Below are 16,833 nucleotides of genomic sequence, written 5' to 3' on the forward strand. Positions count from 1 at the left end.
GAGTTAATATAATATAATATAGAGTGATATTTGTGTGTATTGCAGATGTTACATGAGGAATGGGCCAATTATGGAGCTTTCTACAAATTTCAGCCAATGGACCTTATCAGGTATCAGAAATGATGATACTTCACTACATCTAGTTCTGTGAAAGATTTTATTCAGTACCCAGATGGTTATTGACTGGTTTTCCTTTATGAGAACTGTCATATGTGTGTGTACCTTTGCAGACTGTTATAAATAGTTCTACTTCAAAGCATATGGCTTGTTAAAGAGAGATGTGTCACTTCTCAGTATCTTTTAAGATAAAACACCTGAAAAAAATCCCACTGCCTATCCCAAAATGGCTACTTAAAAGTGAAGCATGTAAGTTTTTTTTTTTTTAATGTTAAAATACTTAACCCAGTTTCCAATGAAGACATTAAACATTGAGATATTAGCTGTTTCCATCCAAAGTTGCAAATTTTCACTTGTGTGCAAAATTGAAATATTGTATAAAACATTTGTGAATAAAACACCGTTTCCATCCAGGGAGACAAAGAGAACAAAATTGTCACTTCCTGATAAACTGGTGCCAATTATCACTACCTGCAATAGGAGAAGCCACTGTGGGTCTTTTTTGGAATACATCTTAAATTAGTAGCTCCTCAGAGCGCGCACACGAAACGCAATAAGCATGGTGATGTTATCTTGTGTTCAGAGCCGGATGCTTGCTGTTTGGGAATGCTGACGTTTAAGACCGTTCTGAAAGACAATTATAACGAGCCACTTTGACGACAGAATTTGGCTAAGGCATTTCCAAAAACAACATTTCAGATGCCATGCAATGCTTTCTGCTGTTTAATCCAGTTACGCCATCCTCTTATGCAAAGTCACATGACTTTTTTGATGCGCATCAAGGAATTTATTCGGTAAATGATTCCATCATAGTTTGTCAATACGTGTTTTAGAATTTATGTACTTATTGGTGTTTCCATTCAGCTTTTATTATATCCTAAAATGCGCATAAAAATAGGTGGATGGAAACACCACTGTTGAGAGCGTTCTGCTCAGATCTGTCAGTCTTTTTCCACCTCAACCTATAGCAAGAGTTTGGGCGTGGCTACTGCAGCAGGTGGAGCCAGAGGGTGTTTAGCCACCGTGGCACCATGACTGATGTGTTACATGGGAAAAGACATTCAGCTTTGGGTACAGAAGAGCTAGCCAAATTTCACTGCATTTAGACCTTCAAAGATTAAACGGGTCATGAACAGGGCATTGCGATTCAACGTGCTTCAATGGACGCTACAAGCATCATCATTCACCCGTTCAGAAAGTTAAATGTACCAGTTTATGAAGTTTACTTTGATGTGTCCAGTGTTGACAAATAGTTATGACATGTCAAAATAAAAACGTCTGGTGTACATATGTTGGATGGGTTTATTATAAGAGAGACACTCCCGTTCGCTCTAGACAGAATGTTTCCCTGCTCAATTGCTTACTCATGCCACATAGCAACACAGTTGGACCTTCTATTAAAAGTAGCCTAATTTTACATGAGACGTGTGCGAAAGGGGTGTTTGCAAAATATGCTTTATTTTTGTGATTGCGCTAGGTGCCTCTAGTGCCGCAGAAACTACATCACATTCAAAGTGACATGCTCATCAAACAAGTATAGATTAAATTTTCAGCATAATAAAACATTATTAAATCACCTACAAATGGAAATGAAAGCTGAAATGGAATATGAATTGCATCTGGTGAATTTAATATGCCTTTTGGATATTGCATATATTAAATACGTGCCCACTGTATAGTACAGTATGTATGGTGTGAACTGCAGATAGCATGCCTTTGACAGTACAATAGGAAGATTACTTAGTAAATGTATAACTTATTAGTTGGCTCACATGGAGTCTACATACTGTTTGACATTGTCTGAGCTGAATATGGGGGAGAAACTCCGGAATGTACTTGTATGTGGCAAAATGAAGCTGCCGATTTTATTGGTTGCTGAAAGCATAATCAAAATAGCCCAAATGTTTTAATGTGTGATGTGTAAAACTTTGTGAATGGCATTGGATTTCTGCAGGTTCACATTTCATGCAGTCGTTTTTTGAAAGGTGGTTGTTTACCTTGTCAAATTTGTGACAGTTTTGTAACCCGTTTACCTGTATTCAACAGGAAGTACTTTGGAGAGAAGATTGGCCTGTATTTTGCCTGGTTGGGAGTGTACACACAGCTGCTGATTCCTGCCTCAGCTTTAGGAGTCGCAGTATTCCTGTATGGCTGCTTCACCGTAGACACCAATGTGGCCAGGTAAACACAATCTTCTATCATGGTGGGGTCTTTTTATTGACTTGTGTCTTTTTTTTTTCTAATCCTAAATCTAACCCTCACAGATTTTTAGTAAGACTTTATTTAGAGTGTACATTAAGCAATTTTCTTTGTAGAGACTTACTGTTGAAATCTGTTTTTCTTAATATAAGTTAACCTAACTTAAAATATGTATTTTGGAATATTTACATTTGAATTAGAATGATTTATTTGCTTTATGAACCCTTTTTCCTTGTGGGGATGTTTCATCATTTTTTTGCAGTTTTTGAAATTTGTAAAGCACAACTGTAACTTTTTTAAAAGAAAAACATTTTCTAAGAAAATAGATGTTCATTTATTGCAGTGATTTTTTTTCTTATCTAATCAATAATTAATTTCTTTCTCTTTCAGTCAAGAGATGTGCGATGAGCGTCTTAATTTCACCATGTGTCCTCTATGTGATCGTGTATGTGATTACTGGCAGCTGAGCAGTATCTGCAGTACTGCACGTGCCAGCTATCTGTTTGATAACCATGCCACCGTGGGCTTCGCCATCTTTATGTCCCTCTGGGGTATGAGCTGTATGAATATGTACATTTGATGATAAACAATGTGTTTACTGTACATTTATAATATATTGAGAAGAAAAATGGTGGTTTAAAGAGGAATAGATAATTGTGTGTGTGTGTGTGTGTGTGTGTGTTTAGCGGCAGTGTTTCTAGAACACTGGAAGAGGAGGCAGAGATGTCTACAGCACAGCTGGGATCTTACCGGCATGGAAGATGATGAGGTGAGTAAAATACAAAGCATTTGAGAGTTCTAGAAACTCAATCAACGCCACACAATATCTATGCCAATAGGCTTATAGTTCAGTCACAGCCATGAGCAAAGATTTGCTACTTGCTACTAGTTGGATATAGTTGGTAGTAGGGAAATTCTTATTCTAGAGAGTATTTTACTGGACAAAATGTTGTGCACAGTGTGTACTTTTTACTTGATTTTAAATGCATATACTAACATTCAAAAGTTTGGGGCCAAGTAAATTTTTTGAAAGAAGTCTCTTATGCACACCAAGGCTGCATTCTTTTGATCAAAAATACAGTAAAACAGTAATATTGCGCAAATAATCTTACAATTTATGACTGTTTTGAATAAATTTTAAAATGTAATCTATTCTTGTGAATGCAAAGCTGAATTTTCAGCATCATTACTCCAGTCTTCAGTGTCACATGATCCTTCAGGAATCATTCTAATATGCTGATTTGCTGCATTTTTTCAGGATTTTTTGATAAGTCTTTGCTGTCATTTTTTCATCAATGTTATCCATCCTTGCACTAAATATAAGTATTAATCTTACTGGCCCAAAACTTTTGAATGGTACTGCATTTGCTTAAAGGGAATGTTGTCACCATTTATCAGCAGAGATGAGCATCATAAGCATATAGATACAATAATAAACATGCGCTAAAAGTGATAACTTTCATATGGATAAAATATTTATTGAAAATTAGTGTCGTCTTTTCATATCTTTTGGCTTTTGGTTGCCACTCAAGGCTTCATGGTTCATGTCATGTCTAGCATCACCTCTTATCATTTTTACGCACGGCCTACAATATAGCATGAACATCATTGGAAGCAACGGTTTATAAAGCATCGTTAAACATGATGCTAGATAATAGCCAATTCTCTCCAACAGACCCTCACACTGACTTATGATGGCCTGGCCTTCATTTAGTTTTATTAAAATTCAAGTTTTTTTATTGTTCTTGAGGGTCTGCATCGTTCACCTGGGAGCTGATTCAGTTTAAAGTGTGTGTGTGTGTGTGTGTACTGTGTAAGGTGGTGGGAGAGGGTGGCGTGTATGTGTGTGTGACAGGACATGTGTGAGTAATGAGATTGTGTTCTGCTTAAAGCATTGAGCTGAGTGGATGAAGGACTGCACTCTCAACAAGACGCCATGGAGATCATAAGCATCACGCTAACATGAACGATAATGAAGTTCAATTACATCGCATATTAAGCACTGTAAATATGTGTGTCTAACTCCATGTTTTCTTTGCTTTGATGCTCACCAATAGGAAAGGGCTGAGGTAAACCTATCTCTTGCTCTTTCTTTCTATATTGTTTCCGACATGCTCAAACGCACACCATTTTTCTCACCACATCCCTCACACTCCCCCCACCCTCATCATCGCTCCATCTCCCGATGTTCTGCGCAGCGGGAGGATCAATTTTGCATCCGAGTCTATGGTGATGCTGTTTGATGAATCAACCCTGAATTCATAGGAGGGGGAGAGATTTACAGTGGATTAATTTTGTAGTAACCTATGTGCCAACGAATCCTTTACCGTGATTTTATACCATTAACCTCAGAGAGTGCCATAATCCTGACCACAATGTACTTGCCAGATAATCACAACCTTATTTGTGATGCTGAAAATGCTACCTGTCACTTGAAACACATTTTATATTATAAATATATCAGCTTAAGCATTGTGTTTTGAACATACAACTATATACCACTCTTGTACAGGATGGTAGTCTAACAGATTGAGTCTAGTAGTGTGTTATATACAGCATTTTACCCAGAAAAGCCCTGTGGGTTATGTGCTTTTTAATGAACTTGCAATTTTGTATCATATCAGCGTCTTTGCCTCAAGACAAGAAATAATTTAATGCGGAACCAAGATAATTATTTCTATTTGTGCATGTGTTTGTGAATCCTGTTTCTATGGAGACTGTTTTTCTTATGCATTTCTGAGGAAGTGATGTTGGATTTGACATTGGAGTCCTTCATCACAGAGCTTGACGTGTATGTTTGTATGTTTAAATCTCAGAATGAGCTACGACCTGCATATGAGGACTTTCTTCTTAAGAAACAAGAGAAGGCAGCAAAAAATAAGAAGAAGGAAGAGGTAAACTGCGCTATTACGCACAAAAATGTATGTTGATGATAAAACAAATTTCCATGATTTCTCCATGTCTTTAAGAATTTAACAATTTCAGACTTTTTCAAAATTGGAAATCACAATTTCCAATATATCATGGGAATACAATTTTTTGTATTAAATAAATACATACATTTCTGCTTTTAGTGTATGGAAAACTACTGAATAAGGATGTAGAATCTTTTTTTCTCTCTCTTTTTTCTTACAAATAATTGGACTCAAAAATTCTGAAGGAATTATTCCTGTTGGAATATTTACAATAATTTAAATGTTGTTTTAAATAAAATATAATTATTAAAGGTTGTCATAATTTTGCCAAGCAAGACAATTTCCTGGATTAACCTATTTTGTTAATCCTGGAACAGTATTCCCGTTCAAAACCTTAGCCATAGCCCTACCACTAAACCTAACCATAATTTATCCCTAAGCACCTAAACTTGACATAGACTGTAAACTTGACCCTCAAATCTGATTTGTTGATTGAAATGTTATTCCAGGATCAACAAACATGTTGATCCAGGAACTTGTTGTACTTTGTGAAATCGTGTTTACCAATAAGTTAAGTAATTTATATTAATCACCTTATTTGATTCCCTTTAAATTCCCATTAGGATTTACTAATACTCTACACATTCCTACACATTTATTTAATTTAATATAAATGCATTTTTAGTGTCAAGTTCTTCTTAATCACTAGTCTGGATCTCAAGGCGAAGTCTTTAATTTTTGTTTTAAATTAATTATTGCATAAAAATTCACTAAGCTTAAATACCTGGAATATCATGCAAATATTTCCAAGTAGATATGAGAGAATGAGTGTGTGTGCTGCAGTGCTTTTAATCTCTGCTCTGTGTTCTAGCCGGACGCGGGAACAGATGACAAAGGAAGAGAGAAGCTACTGTCTGCTAAAGGAGGGCAGTCACCGGTGAGGAGGGGGGAGATAATTTGAGAGTTTACTGTGTTTGTCTAGGAGAGAGCAAGCTAATCAACTTAACCAGAAGAGGCGGGGCTTCAGGGATAATGCAGTTAGTTCTCAGCTGTCAGTCATCGAGTGGTCACTGCACTGACCTCTGTCGGACCCCACCTGCCCACCCAACTCATATCCGTCTTTCTCCTTATCTCGTCCCACAATAGCCCTCTCTTATCTTTTTCTTCTTCTTTCAGACAATTTAATTAATAAGATAATGCATTACACAGTCCAACAGAGAAACCATTGGCACGTTGTTTTTCTGTCTGAAATGAGCAGTTTGGTCGCAATTTCACTTGATGTGATTTTGCGGATTTTTGTTACTGTCACTGTGCCCTTGTACGTAGTGTCAGGCCTGCGCCGCACACACACAACACACGTATGCGCTCAAACACTATCTCTGGCGTACACGCTTACTACACACGGCACTCAAAGCAGATTACCTCTCTGGGTATTCCACACTAGATTATACAGGATTAGAGTCAGAGCTGGATTAAAACACGCAAGTTAGAGTGGTGTCCTTCCTCTAATCAAAGACACATGTTCACTGTTTATGTACGTGTACCTGAGAGAGTGTAGTGTTTTAATTCAGATTTCATGTGTTTACGTCTGGTGGGGTGGGGGGTGGGGGGTATCCGTGCTGTTCATTAACTTCAGCATGCACTTTAATCAAATCAACCTTACTTACATTAAATGACAAAACTATTTCCTGTTCTGTTACATAAAATCCCTACACAACTGTAGATTTTTTTAAACTAATATTTAATAGCATTACATTTTTAACTATAGCCAGTTATACCATAAATTGGAAGCCAAATTGGTAATGGTCAATATAAGCATATTTTTAAAAATGCTAAATTAAATATGCATGTCATCGTTTAGCTATATGCAAGCAAATCATGGGTTGACTTTACCAGAAGGTGTACTGCAGTTTTTTTGTTTGTTTTGTAAAAAAAAAAAAAAAAAAAGTAAGTAAATCTCATTTCCTAACATTACATTGTGAAATTAAATATATATTATATGTATATTATTATTATTATTATTATTATTTTTATTTATTTTATTTTTTTTTGCAAAATCCACTAATTAGAAGAATATAATAACCAGTCTTAAGGCCCTTTCACACCAAGGATAACTATGATAACGATAACTATACAGTTTTAATAATTGTTCTAATTCTATGAGAATAGGGAAGTCCAATTCACAACTATAACAGTAATGGCACAGTGGAATGATACCATAAGAATAACTTTCAGAACTATTTTTTTATTTACAGCTGATGAACAATAAAAATCATTGACAGCCAATCAGAATCCATTCTACTTTCAAGAGCTCAAGCATTTAAAGCTCAGACGTTGGTGTGGATGCTAATATACACTATATTGCCAAAAGTTTTGGGATGTCTGCCTTTACATGCACATGAACTTTAAAGGGCTCCTCCACCAAACTTTACACTTGACACAATGCAGTCAGGCAAGTACTGTTCTCCTGGCAACTGCCAAACCCAGACTTGTACATCGGATTGGCAGACAGAGAAGCGTGATTCGTCACTCCAGAGAACACGTCTGCACTGCTCTAGAGTCCAGTGGTGGTGTGCTTTACACCACTGCATCCGACGCTTTGCATTGCACTTGGTGATGTAAGGCTTGGATGCAGCTGCCAAGGAAACCCATTTCATGAATCTCTCTACGCACTGTTCTTGAGCTAATCTGAAGGCCACATGAAGTTTGGAGGTCTGTAGCTTTTGACTCTGCAGAAAGTTGGCGACTTCTTTGCACTGTGCGCCTCAGTATGCACTGACCCTGCTCTGTGATTTTACGTGGCCTACCACTTCGTGGCTGGGTTCCCAATTGTTTCCACTTTGTTATGATACCAGTAACAGTTGACCGTGGAATATTTAGTAGTAAGGAAATTTCATGAATGTACTTATTGCACAGGTGGCACCCTATCACGGTACCACGCTTGAATTCACTGAGCTCCTGTGAGTGACCCATTCTTCCACAAATGTTTGTAGAAGCAGTCTGCATGCCTAGATGCTTGATTTTATACACCTGTGGCCATGGAAGTGATTGAAACACCTAAATTCAGTGATTTGGAGGGGTGTCCCAATAATTTTGGCAATATAATGTATTTATCATTATTGCTATCAATGTTGGTGTGAACAGGATTTATTCTAAGTTTTTTCTTTTTTCTTTTTCCTATATACTATTTTATTTAGTTATTCATTTTTATGTTTTTTTTTTTTTTTTTTTTTACGAAAACAGTTATAGCATTAGTTCACTTCAGAATTAAAATTTCCTGATAATTTATTAAACCCCATATCATCCAAGATGTTTGTCTTTCTTTCTTCAGTTGAAAAGACATTAAGGTTTTTGAGGAAAACATTCCAGGATTTTTCTCCATATAGTGGACTTCAGCAAGGTTCAATAGGTTGAAGGTCCAAATTGCAGTTTCAGTGCAGCTCTACACGATCCCAACAGAGGAAGTTGGAGGAGAAAATGAGATGGGGTTTTTACCCTACCGCGGTACTTCCGCCAACATCACACGTGACCTTTCCAATGTGATTACATAATGCATAGTGTATCACAGAGCAGTGCAAGATGAGCATTTGTGGTTAAAAAGTATATCATTTTTTTTATTTTATTTTTTTTTTAGAAAATGACCAATCATTTCGCTAGATAAGACCCTTATTCCTAGTCTGGGATCATGTAGAGCCCTTTGAAGCTGCACTGAAACTGCAATTTGGACCTTCAACCCGTTGAAACCTGGTGAAGTCCACTATATGGAGAAAAATCCTGGAATGTTTTCCTCAAAAATCTTAATTTCTTTTCAACTGAAGAAAGAAAGGGGTTCTTGGATCTTGGATGACATGAGTGTGAGTAAATTATCAGGAAATTTTAATTTTGAAGTGAACTAATCCTTTAGCATATTTCAACAATACACTAAAAAGGTTTTGATGCCAGATTTGTCTGGAAACATGTTGATGTTCTGTTTAAAAAAGGGCAAAATAGTATATATTTATAGTATGGGCCATCATATTGGTTATTGCTTATCAGTATCAGGCAAAAATATTTATGTATTTTTTTTCACCCAGTAGCTAGTGTATTCAGTGTCTGATATGGTGAGCATATGGAGTAACATGCTGCTGTTCTTGTAGCTTGCCTCAGAGTCTTTGTCATGGACGGACCGGATGCCAGGATATTGCATCAACATATCCTCTATCCTCCTTATGGTGGGTACCTTTCCTAATAAGAGCATGTACATTAGTGTTTTTATATTGCCAAAATTGTTATTTATCTGTTTTCTCAGGTTGGGGTCACATTCTCTGCCGTGTCTGGAGTAATTCTCTACCGCATCATTGTGTTTGCTGTTATGTCAATGAACCCTGATCACGAGGCCAAGGCTAATGTGCGTGTTACAGTGACAACCACTGCTGTCATCATCAACTTGCTGGTGGTTCTGGTGCTGGATGAGATCTACGGTGCTATAGCGGCCTGGATTACAGAGCTTGGTGTGTGTGTGTTTACTTGACAAAAAGATGAAATGTGTTGCATTTGAAAAAAAATGTTTTACTGACTCCAAAAAGCATTAATGATGATGATTATTATGAATATGATGTTAATGTTGCACTTACAGAGATTCCAAAGACTGAAGCGACATTTGAGGAGCATGTGATCTTGAAAGCTTTTTTGCTGAAGAGCATGAATTCATTTGCACCTGTCTTCTATGTGGCCTTCTTTAAGGGCAGGTAAAATGGCATCCATTAGCATACCCACCCAAACTAATGTGACGTTCCGTCTCTGTTGCGAGCTATGATAATTGGATTATTATAATGTACTTTGTTGCCGTTTGTCATGTCCAGTGTGTTGCAGTGTAGTTGTGTGCTTACTGTAGTATTGTGTTTATTGTATATTGTAGTGTTTGTCTTACTGTAGTGTTGTGTGTTTACTGTATACTGTAGTGTTGTGTGTCTGTCCTGTGTACTGCATTGTTGAGAATGTTATTTATTTTGTTTATATTGTATATATCACTTTGTAGTGAGCATTTGTTTCATAAGAATATTTTTATATAGAGAGAAAAACAGTTTTAACCTAAAATCACACAACAAAGAAAACAAAAACTGATACTTTAAGAGTAATTTTCTATTTTGATTTTCGACAATATATTTCTCCTGCTTTTTAATATAATGTACTCAAGTCTCATGTTGTGCACTTAAATGAAAGCTTTTTTCTCTAAATTACTTTTGTACTTCCTTTTTCTACTCAATTGAAAAGAAAACATATTTTATTAATAAATTTCCAGCTGCGAATTACGATTCTATAACTTCTTTTGTGGTGTCTGTGTGTTACATGTAGTGTTGTATGTCTTAATAGTATTTGAGTTGTAGTTTACAATGTAGTTGGTCACTGTGTAGTATGTGTGGCGTCAGTGTCTAATACCAAAATGCTGAATTTTTGGCTTAGCGTTGTTTAAACCAGAGAATATTTTAAAATATCCCTGATAACTCTGGTGTGCTAATTTAGGTTTGCCGGTCGTCCTGGTGACTATGTTTATGTCTTTAAGGATTTCCGCATGGAAGAGGTAATTATTAAAATAATAATATATTTGCCTTCAGTGTTTTAGCATAACATAACTATTTGCATGTACATGTGTTTTTGGTCTAGTGTTCTCCAGGTGGCTGTCTTATTGAAGTGTGTATTCAGCTGGGAATCATTATGCTGGGGAAGCAGCTTATTCAGAATAATGTGTTTGAAATTGCCATTCCGTAAGTGTTTTACACACATGCAAAGTCTTCCTTGTGGTCCCTTTGCTAATTTTCTTTGATTTCACAATGCACCCCCAGTCTATTAAAGAAAGCCCCTAACTCTCTTGGTAAATTAAATTTGAATTATAAACACTGTTTAACATTACCAAAGCAGTGCACAGTGAGTGTTGGTTTAAAATGGCACAGCTGAGCTGAAATTCTGCTTGACATTACAGAAAGCTGAAGAAGATGTATCGCACGTATAAGGAGGAGAAAGATGGATCGGCAGATGAGGAGGACAAAGACTCCAAACGAGAACCGCAGCGTTGGGATTTGGACTATGATCTGGAGCCATATGAGGGTTTAAGCCCAGAGTACATGGAGATGGGTGAGTACCACATGCTCAAACTGAACAATATGCTCAAATGTCAGCAACCTTTGGTGCATCACTTTCATTATTCTACTTGTTGTAAATACTGTGCTTCATAAAAATGTTTAACAGGATGTCATAACTATGTGCTTGGTACATAACTTGAAAGCCTTATTTAGCTGTTTAATGACAGTGTTGTGGCTCAAAGCTCAAACCAAAAATACTTTTTTTAATACACAATCATTATCTTAATGTGAATGATTCATCAGTGTACTTTAATAGTTCTTCAAAATGTAATGATACACTCCATCACATTTTGAAAGTAAATGTGAATGCCGTTTAGTTGGCTTTGTCAGTTTTTGTTTTGAGTTATAATAAATTTAAAGGGTTGGTTCACCCAAAAATGAAAATTCTTCAGAAAACAAATTAAGACATTTTTGATGAAATCTGATGGTTTAGTGAGGCCTGCATCGCCAGTGAGACAATTAACTCTTTCAGAAAGCTACTAAAGATGTATTTAAAACAGTTCATGTGAATACAGTGGTTCAACCTTGGCGACAAGAATACTTTTTGAGCGCCAAAAAATAACGACTTTATTCAACAATATCTAGTGATGGGCCGATTTCAAAACACCTCTTCAAGAAGCTTCGAAGCTTTATGAATCTTTTGTTTCAAATCAGTGGTTCATAGCGCATATTAAACTGCAAAAAATCACAACCCCCAGTGGTGAACCATTGAAATTTTCATAAAACAATTATGACGTAACAAAGCCTTGTCTGCTGAAATCATGTGACTTTGGCAGTTTGATACACACTCCGAACCACTGATTCAAAACGAAAGATTTGTGAAGCTTCGAAGCTTCATGAAGTAGTGTTTTGAAATCGCCCATCGCTAGATATTGTTGAACAAAGTCGTTATTTAGTTTTTTGGTGCACAAAAAATATTCTCGTCACTTCATAACATTAAGGTTGAACCACTGTAGTCACATGAACTGTTTTAAATATGTCTTTAGTAGCTTTCTGGGCATTAAAAGTGTTAATTATCTTGCTGGCAATGCAGGCCTCACTGAGCCATCGTATTTTATCAAAAATATCTTCATTTGTGTTCCGAAGATGAATGAAGGTCTAACGGGTGTGGAACGACATGAGGGTGAGTAATTAATGACAGAATTTCATTTTTGGGAACTAATCCTTTAAGTATAATTGTTAGTCACATCTTCACAATGTACCTCTGGGTGCTACTGTTCAATCAGAATTAATGTTAGGTTTTACACTCTGAATTGTCACATAGCTGTTAGTAGCTTGGACAACTAAAAAGCTTATTCAAAATTTTATTTAAAAAAAAATTGATTTTGAAAGCAAGTAAACCTGGCTCTTATTTAATTACCTTTTTTAATTGGATTAAAAATAGATAACTTTAAATTAAAGACTTGTTCACACTAAGACAAATATTAATTGCAAAAAGTTTGTACGATAAACATTTTATTGACAATAAATGTCTAATGTTAATTGATCTATTCAGATTGCCACAAACATTTGCATGTTGTCAATAGATTTTTTTTTATGGAGGGGCTTCAAATCTTTTTCCTATCACACTGTGAAAACATTTGCACTTTCGGTCACATGCACAGAGCTGCTGCTGTTACAAAAAGATGACTCGTGGCACTTACAAACTGTATGAGTATTATTCTAATGCCAGCCAAGTACAATTGGTCATTGGATCGCTGTTCTTCTCAAACCACATGACTGACTGGGGTACCATTTAGTTGCTGTTGCGTGCACATTACACAACGAATCGTTGACAGGGGGTCTCACATTACACAACTTTTCAATAGGAAGAATCACTAACAACTCTACATAATACATTTCACAACCAAACACACACAAGAAGTGATATAGGAAATAGTGTAAGATCACGTTCTCGTGCTAGACTGCATTTCTTCATGTTAAAATGATAGCCCGTAAGAAGCTTGTGATCCAAGTTGTCTGTTCACTGATTTGCAGCAAAAAAGGTAAAAAGAAGAATAGAAAGGGGATAATTCTTGCTTGAAGAAGCCATGCTTGCTGATGTTATGTTGCAGATCTATGACTCCTCCCCCTGAACTTTCCCTTGCCCTGTATCTTGCTCTCTCGTTAGCTGTAGGTCATCGCTGATGTCATTTTATGCAAACCTCATTTCAGACTGGGTCCAGATATTTAGCATGCTAAATATCTCACGGGCACTTCTCTCAGGTTGCGTCTTTGATCATACACAATACATGATTGTCACTACACATGAATGAGCACCGATTTGCCTCTAATTTTGGGCATTTGTCTGCAATTTCCTGTTGGTGAGTGAAAATCAGGGCTAAAATCGTGCAGTGTGCAACAGTGAATAGTGGAGGAAGAATACAGAAGAGGTATTCTATCAAAGTCTGTTCCCCCATTTCCCCTTAGGTTAATGTTCCTTGTGACGCCGTCACGCAGTTACCAATATTGTTCGCCCATGGTGAGAGATGTTGTTGAAGTGGCTTAGAAGTTGTTGATTCTATCCTGTATGTGGATGGATCTTAACCAGTATCAGTTTGGTAAATATTAGAACCTCATTGTATAAGAAACACGGGGGGAACAGAATCCAACGGCGAGCAATCCAGCTGTCAAAATTCGTTCCCCCACTTTCATGATAAGAGATGTTAAAGTGGCTTAAAAGTTGTTGCTTCTGGATCTGCACATTTTCAGTCAGTCTGTTTTTTTTTTTTAATGCATTGGTCTGAACAGACAATTTGTATACAAAAAACAGACCCATTTGTGTTGGTGTGAACAGGCCTTAAGCTTTGTGATAGTCAAAGAATGACCATGGTGGATGGGAACCCATAGACTCATTTTGATTGGGGGAAACAATAGTATCAATTGATAAGATCCATGACAGATATAAATAAATATAAATCAGATTAACCCTGTAGTACAGTAGCACTAAGCTGATTCTGTGTGCCAATGACTACTGAAAGCATTGTACGCAGTGAAGACTGCCACTTGATTAGTCACGATACCAAAATGATGATTTCATGCTTCGGGTGTGTGATAGCGTGTAAGCACTGCATTGAGTTCTTTTTAAGGCTTATTGCACATAATAACTTCTTTTTTTTTAAACATCAAGCCTGTCCCTGGCCTTTTCTCAGTCACGCATGTTTCTTTATCACTGTAACGTGCCAATAACTTAAAGCAGTCCTGTGCTGCATGGATATATATGTATATATACAATGTGTGCATAATTAATATGCAAGTCAATATTTTGATCATTTTATTTCTAAGCACATTTTACCAATTCCAAACCACATCAATCTTAATAACTACTATTCATTTTGTATTTAATCATTTATACGTGATAATAAAATTGTTAACGAAGGCTGGAAGTGGAAAATGCCTTATATTCAGGAGTGCATGATCATTAAGCAGGTTTACTCTTACAAGTAAAATGGACCCAAAAAGAGATTTAACTCAGACTGAAAAGTCAAAAATTATTAAATTCCAATGAGAAGGATGCAATATTAATGCAGTACTAGAAATTGCACCATTAAGGTGTGACCAATGGACAGCAAAATGCTCATTGGTTCAGGAGGTCATACAAAACCAGGCTAAGAAGAAAAGAAAGTGGTTGGTAAATTTTTGTAACAGAGTGAGAGGAAAATAAATAAAATAATACATGTCATTTATTTTATTTTGAAATCCTCACATCTGCAAGGCTAAATAAGTTAGTAGTAATTCTTCACTGTAGTCACACAGCTGTATGGGAAGCCATAGTTATTACAAGAAATATAAAAAATGTCAAAATGTATGCCAACACCTGCTCTATACTTACTATTATTAGTTTATTAGAAGAAATTTAGCAATGATGTTTAAAGATGCCTGTGATGACTTTGAGGAATCTGGTTTGATTAAGGACATGGATTATTGATGTATGTGTGTGTTTGTCTGCAGTTATTCAGTATGGATTTGTCACACTCTTTGTGGCCTCCTTCCCGCTGGCACCAGTCTTCGCTCTGCTCAATAACATCATTGAAATCCGACTAGATGCGGCAAAATTCGTCACTGAAATACGCCGACCTGATGCAGTCAGTGCTAAAGAAATTGGTATGAAATATAGCAGCAAATATGTACAGACTTACTCATGATTACACTTATCATGACTGTTATTCATACTAGTTCACACTGTTGCATATGTATCTTTCTTTTTACAGGCATATGGTACAACATCTTGAGTGGAATCAGCAAGTTTGCTGTCATTACAAATGTGAGTGTTAAGACAGAGATTGTGACTTATGGTGAAAAAAATTGTTGTTGGTGTTTAGCATGATTTTTCTCATTGCATGCAGATATTTTAAGGTTTTTTCCTCTTTCTATCTCTCCTTCCCTCAAGGCATTTGTGATTTCCTTTACATCGGAGTTCATTCCTCGGATGGTGTATCAGTATTTGTACAGTGAAACAGGCACCATGCATGGTTTTACCAACCACACACTGGCTTATTTCAACACAAGCAACTTTAAGCCTGGTACTGCGCCGCATGACACTGATTTTGACAGACAACTCCGTATTTGCAGGTGCACACAACACACATGCATATACATACTCATGTGAACTCTACTCGCCTACATAACCTGATATCGTTCTCTCTCCTCAACAATTTCATAGGTACAAAGACTATCGAGATCCTCCCTGGTCTCCTGAGTCTTACCAGCTTTCTAAGCAGTACTGGTCTGTGCTCGCTGCACGCCTGGCTTTTGTTATTTTTTTCCAGGTCAGTTTTTGTTACTGCTTCTCTACTTTTTTTTATTGTTCAAGGAATATTGTGGGTTAAATACAACTTAAGCTTTCTCTTGCGCACATTTGAAGTGTAACGTGCTGATCTAGCCCTTCAGACTGCTTCTCAGTTAATGAATAGTGCACATTTATGCCAAGCGATTGCTTATAAGCTAATGTTGATGAATTATGACAATGTTTACTATACAATGTTTATATGGTAATATGTTTTAGATGCTTGTAAGAATGCATATTATCTCCCTCATCTGAACTTAAAGGAGCAGCCTGATACAGTGCAGACTGCAGACATTTCAGAATAAGAGTCACGGTCTATTTCGGGATGGCTTATAATTTATTTTTATTTTTTTTCCTGGTCATTATTGTTACATTGTTTACACAAACTGTATTTAATTTCATTTATATTTAATTCAGAGTAAACTACTATATCTTCTGTCACATGAAGGAAAGACTAAGAACATTATTTGACACATTATTCAATATATTTTACAAGTATAAGGGTTATTATGGTTAACTAAACCTAAAACCATTATAAAATTTTTGTTACTTGAAATAAATGTTAACTGAAATAAATATATAAAAAATTTAAACTTATTTTGTTTCCAAGCTTTAGCTTAACCTGATGTACTAAAATAACTAAAACAGAAATAAAAAAAACTTGATGGACATTTAAAAGCAAAAACTAAAAGACATAAACAAAAAAAATTACTAAAAC

The 16,833-nt window shown here is 36.2% G+C and overlaps 1 protein-coding gene across 1 annotated transcript in view; it reads left to right on the forward strand.

Moving 5' to 3' along the window:
• Positions 1–16,833, forward strand: part of ano2a (anoctamin 2a) — a 33,487-nt gene that overhangs the window by 12,151 nt on the left and 4,503 nt on the right. The window contains exons 10-25 of the mRNA XM_067389979.1: positions 46–110; positions 2,164–2,298; positions 2,707–2,867; positions 3,003–3,085; positions 5,133–5,210; positions 6,103–6,168; positions 9,368–9,442; positions 9,520–9,721; positions 9,847–9,958; positions 10,734–10,791; positions 10,875–10,975; positions 11,191–11,342; positions 15,281–15,433; positions 15,541–15,593; positions 15,720–15,901; positions 15,993–16,098. Of these exons, the coding sequence (XP_067246080.1) occupies positions 46–110; positions 2,164–2,298; positions 2,707–2,867; positions 3,003–3,085; positions 5,133–5,210; positions 6,103–6,168; positions 9,368–9,442; positions 9,520–9,721; positions 9,847–9,958; positions 10,734–10,791; positions 10,875–10,975; positions 11,191–11,342; positions 15,281–15,433; positions 15,541–15,593; positions 15,720–15,901; positions 15,993–16,098 (1,782 nt within the window). The remainder of the gene's footprint in view (positions 1–45; positions 111–2,163; positions 2,299–2,706; positions 2,868–3,002; positions 3,086–5,132; positions 5,211–6,102; positions 6,169–9,367; positions 9,443–9,519; positions 9,722–9,846; positions 9,959–10,733; positions 10,792–10,874; positions 10,976–11,190; positions 11,343–15,280; positions 15,434–15,540; positions 15,594–15,719; positions 15,902–15,992; positions 16,099–16,833) is intronic.

The sequence above is a fragment of the Chanodichthys erythropterus genome, chromosome 7, assembly GCF_024489055.1.
Source record: "Chanodichthys erythropterus isolate Z2021 chromosome 7, ASM2448905v1, whole genome shotgun sequence".
In the NCBI taxonomy this organism is placed as follows: Eukaryota; Metazoa; Chordata; class Actinopteri; order Cypriniformes; family Xenocyprididae; genus Chanodichthys; species Chanodichthys erythropterus.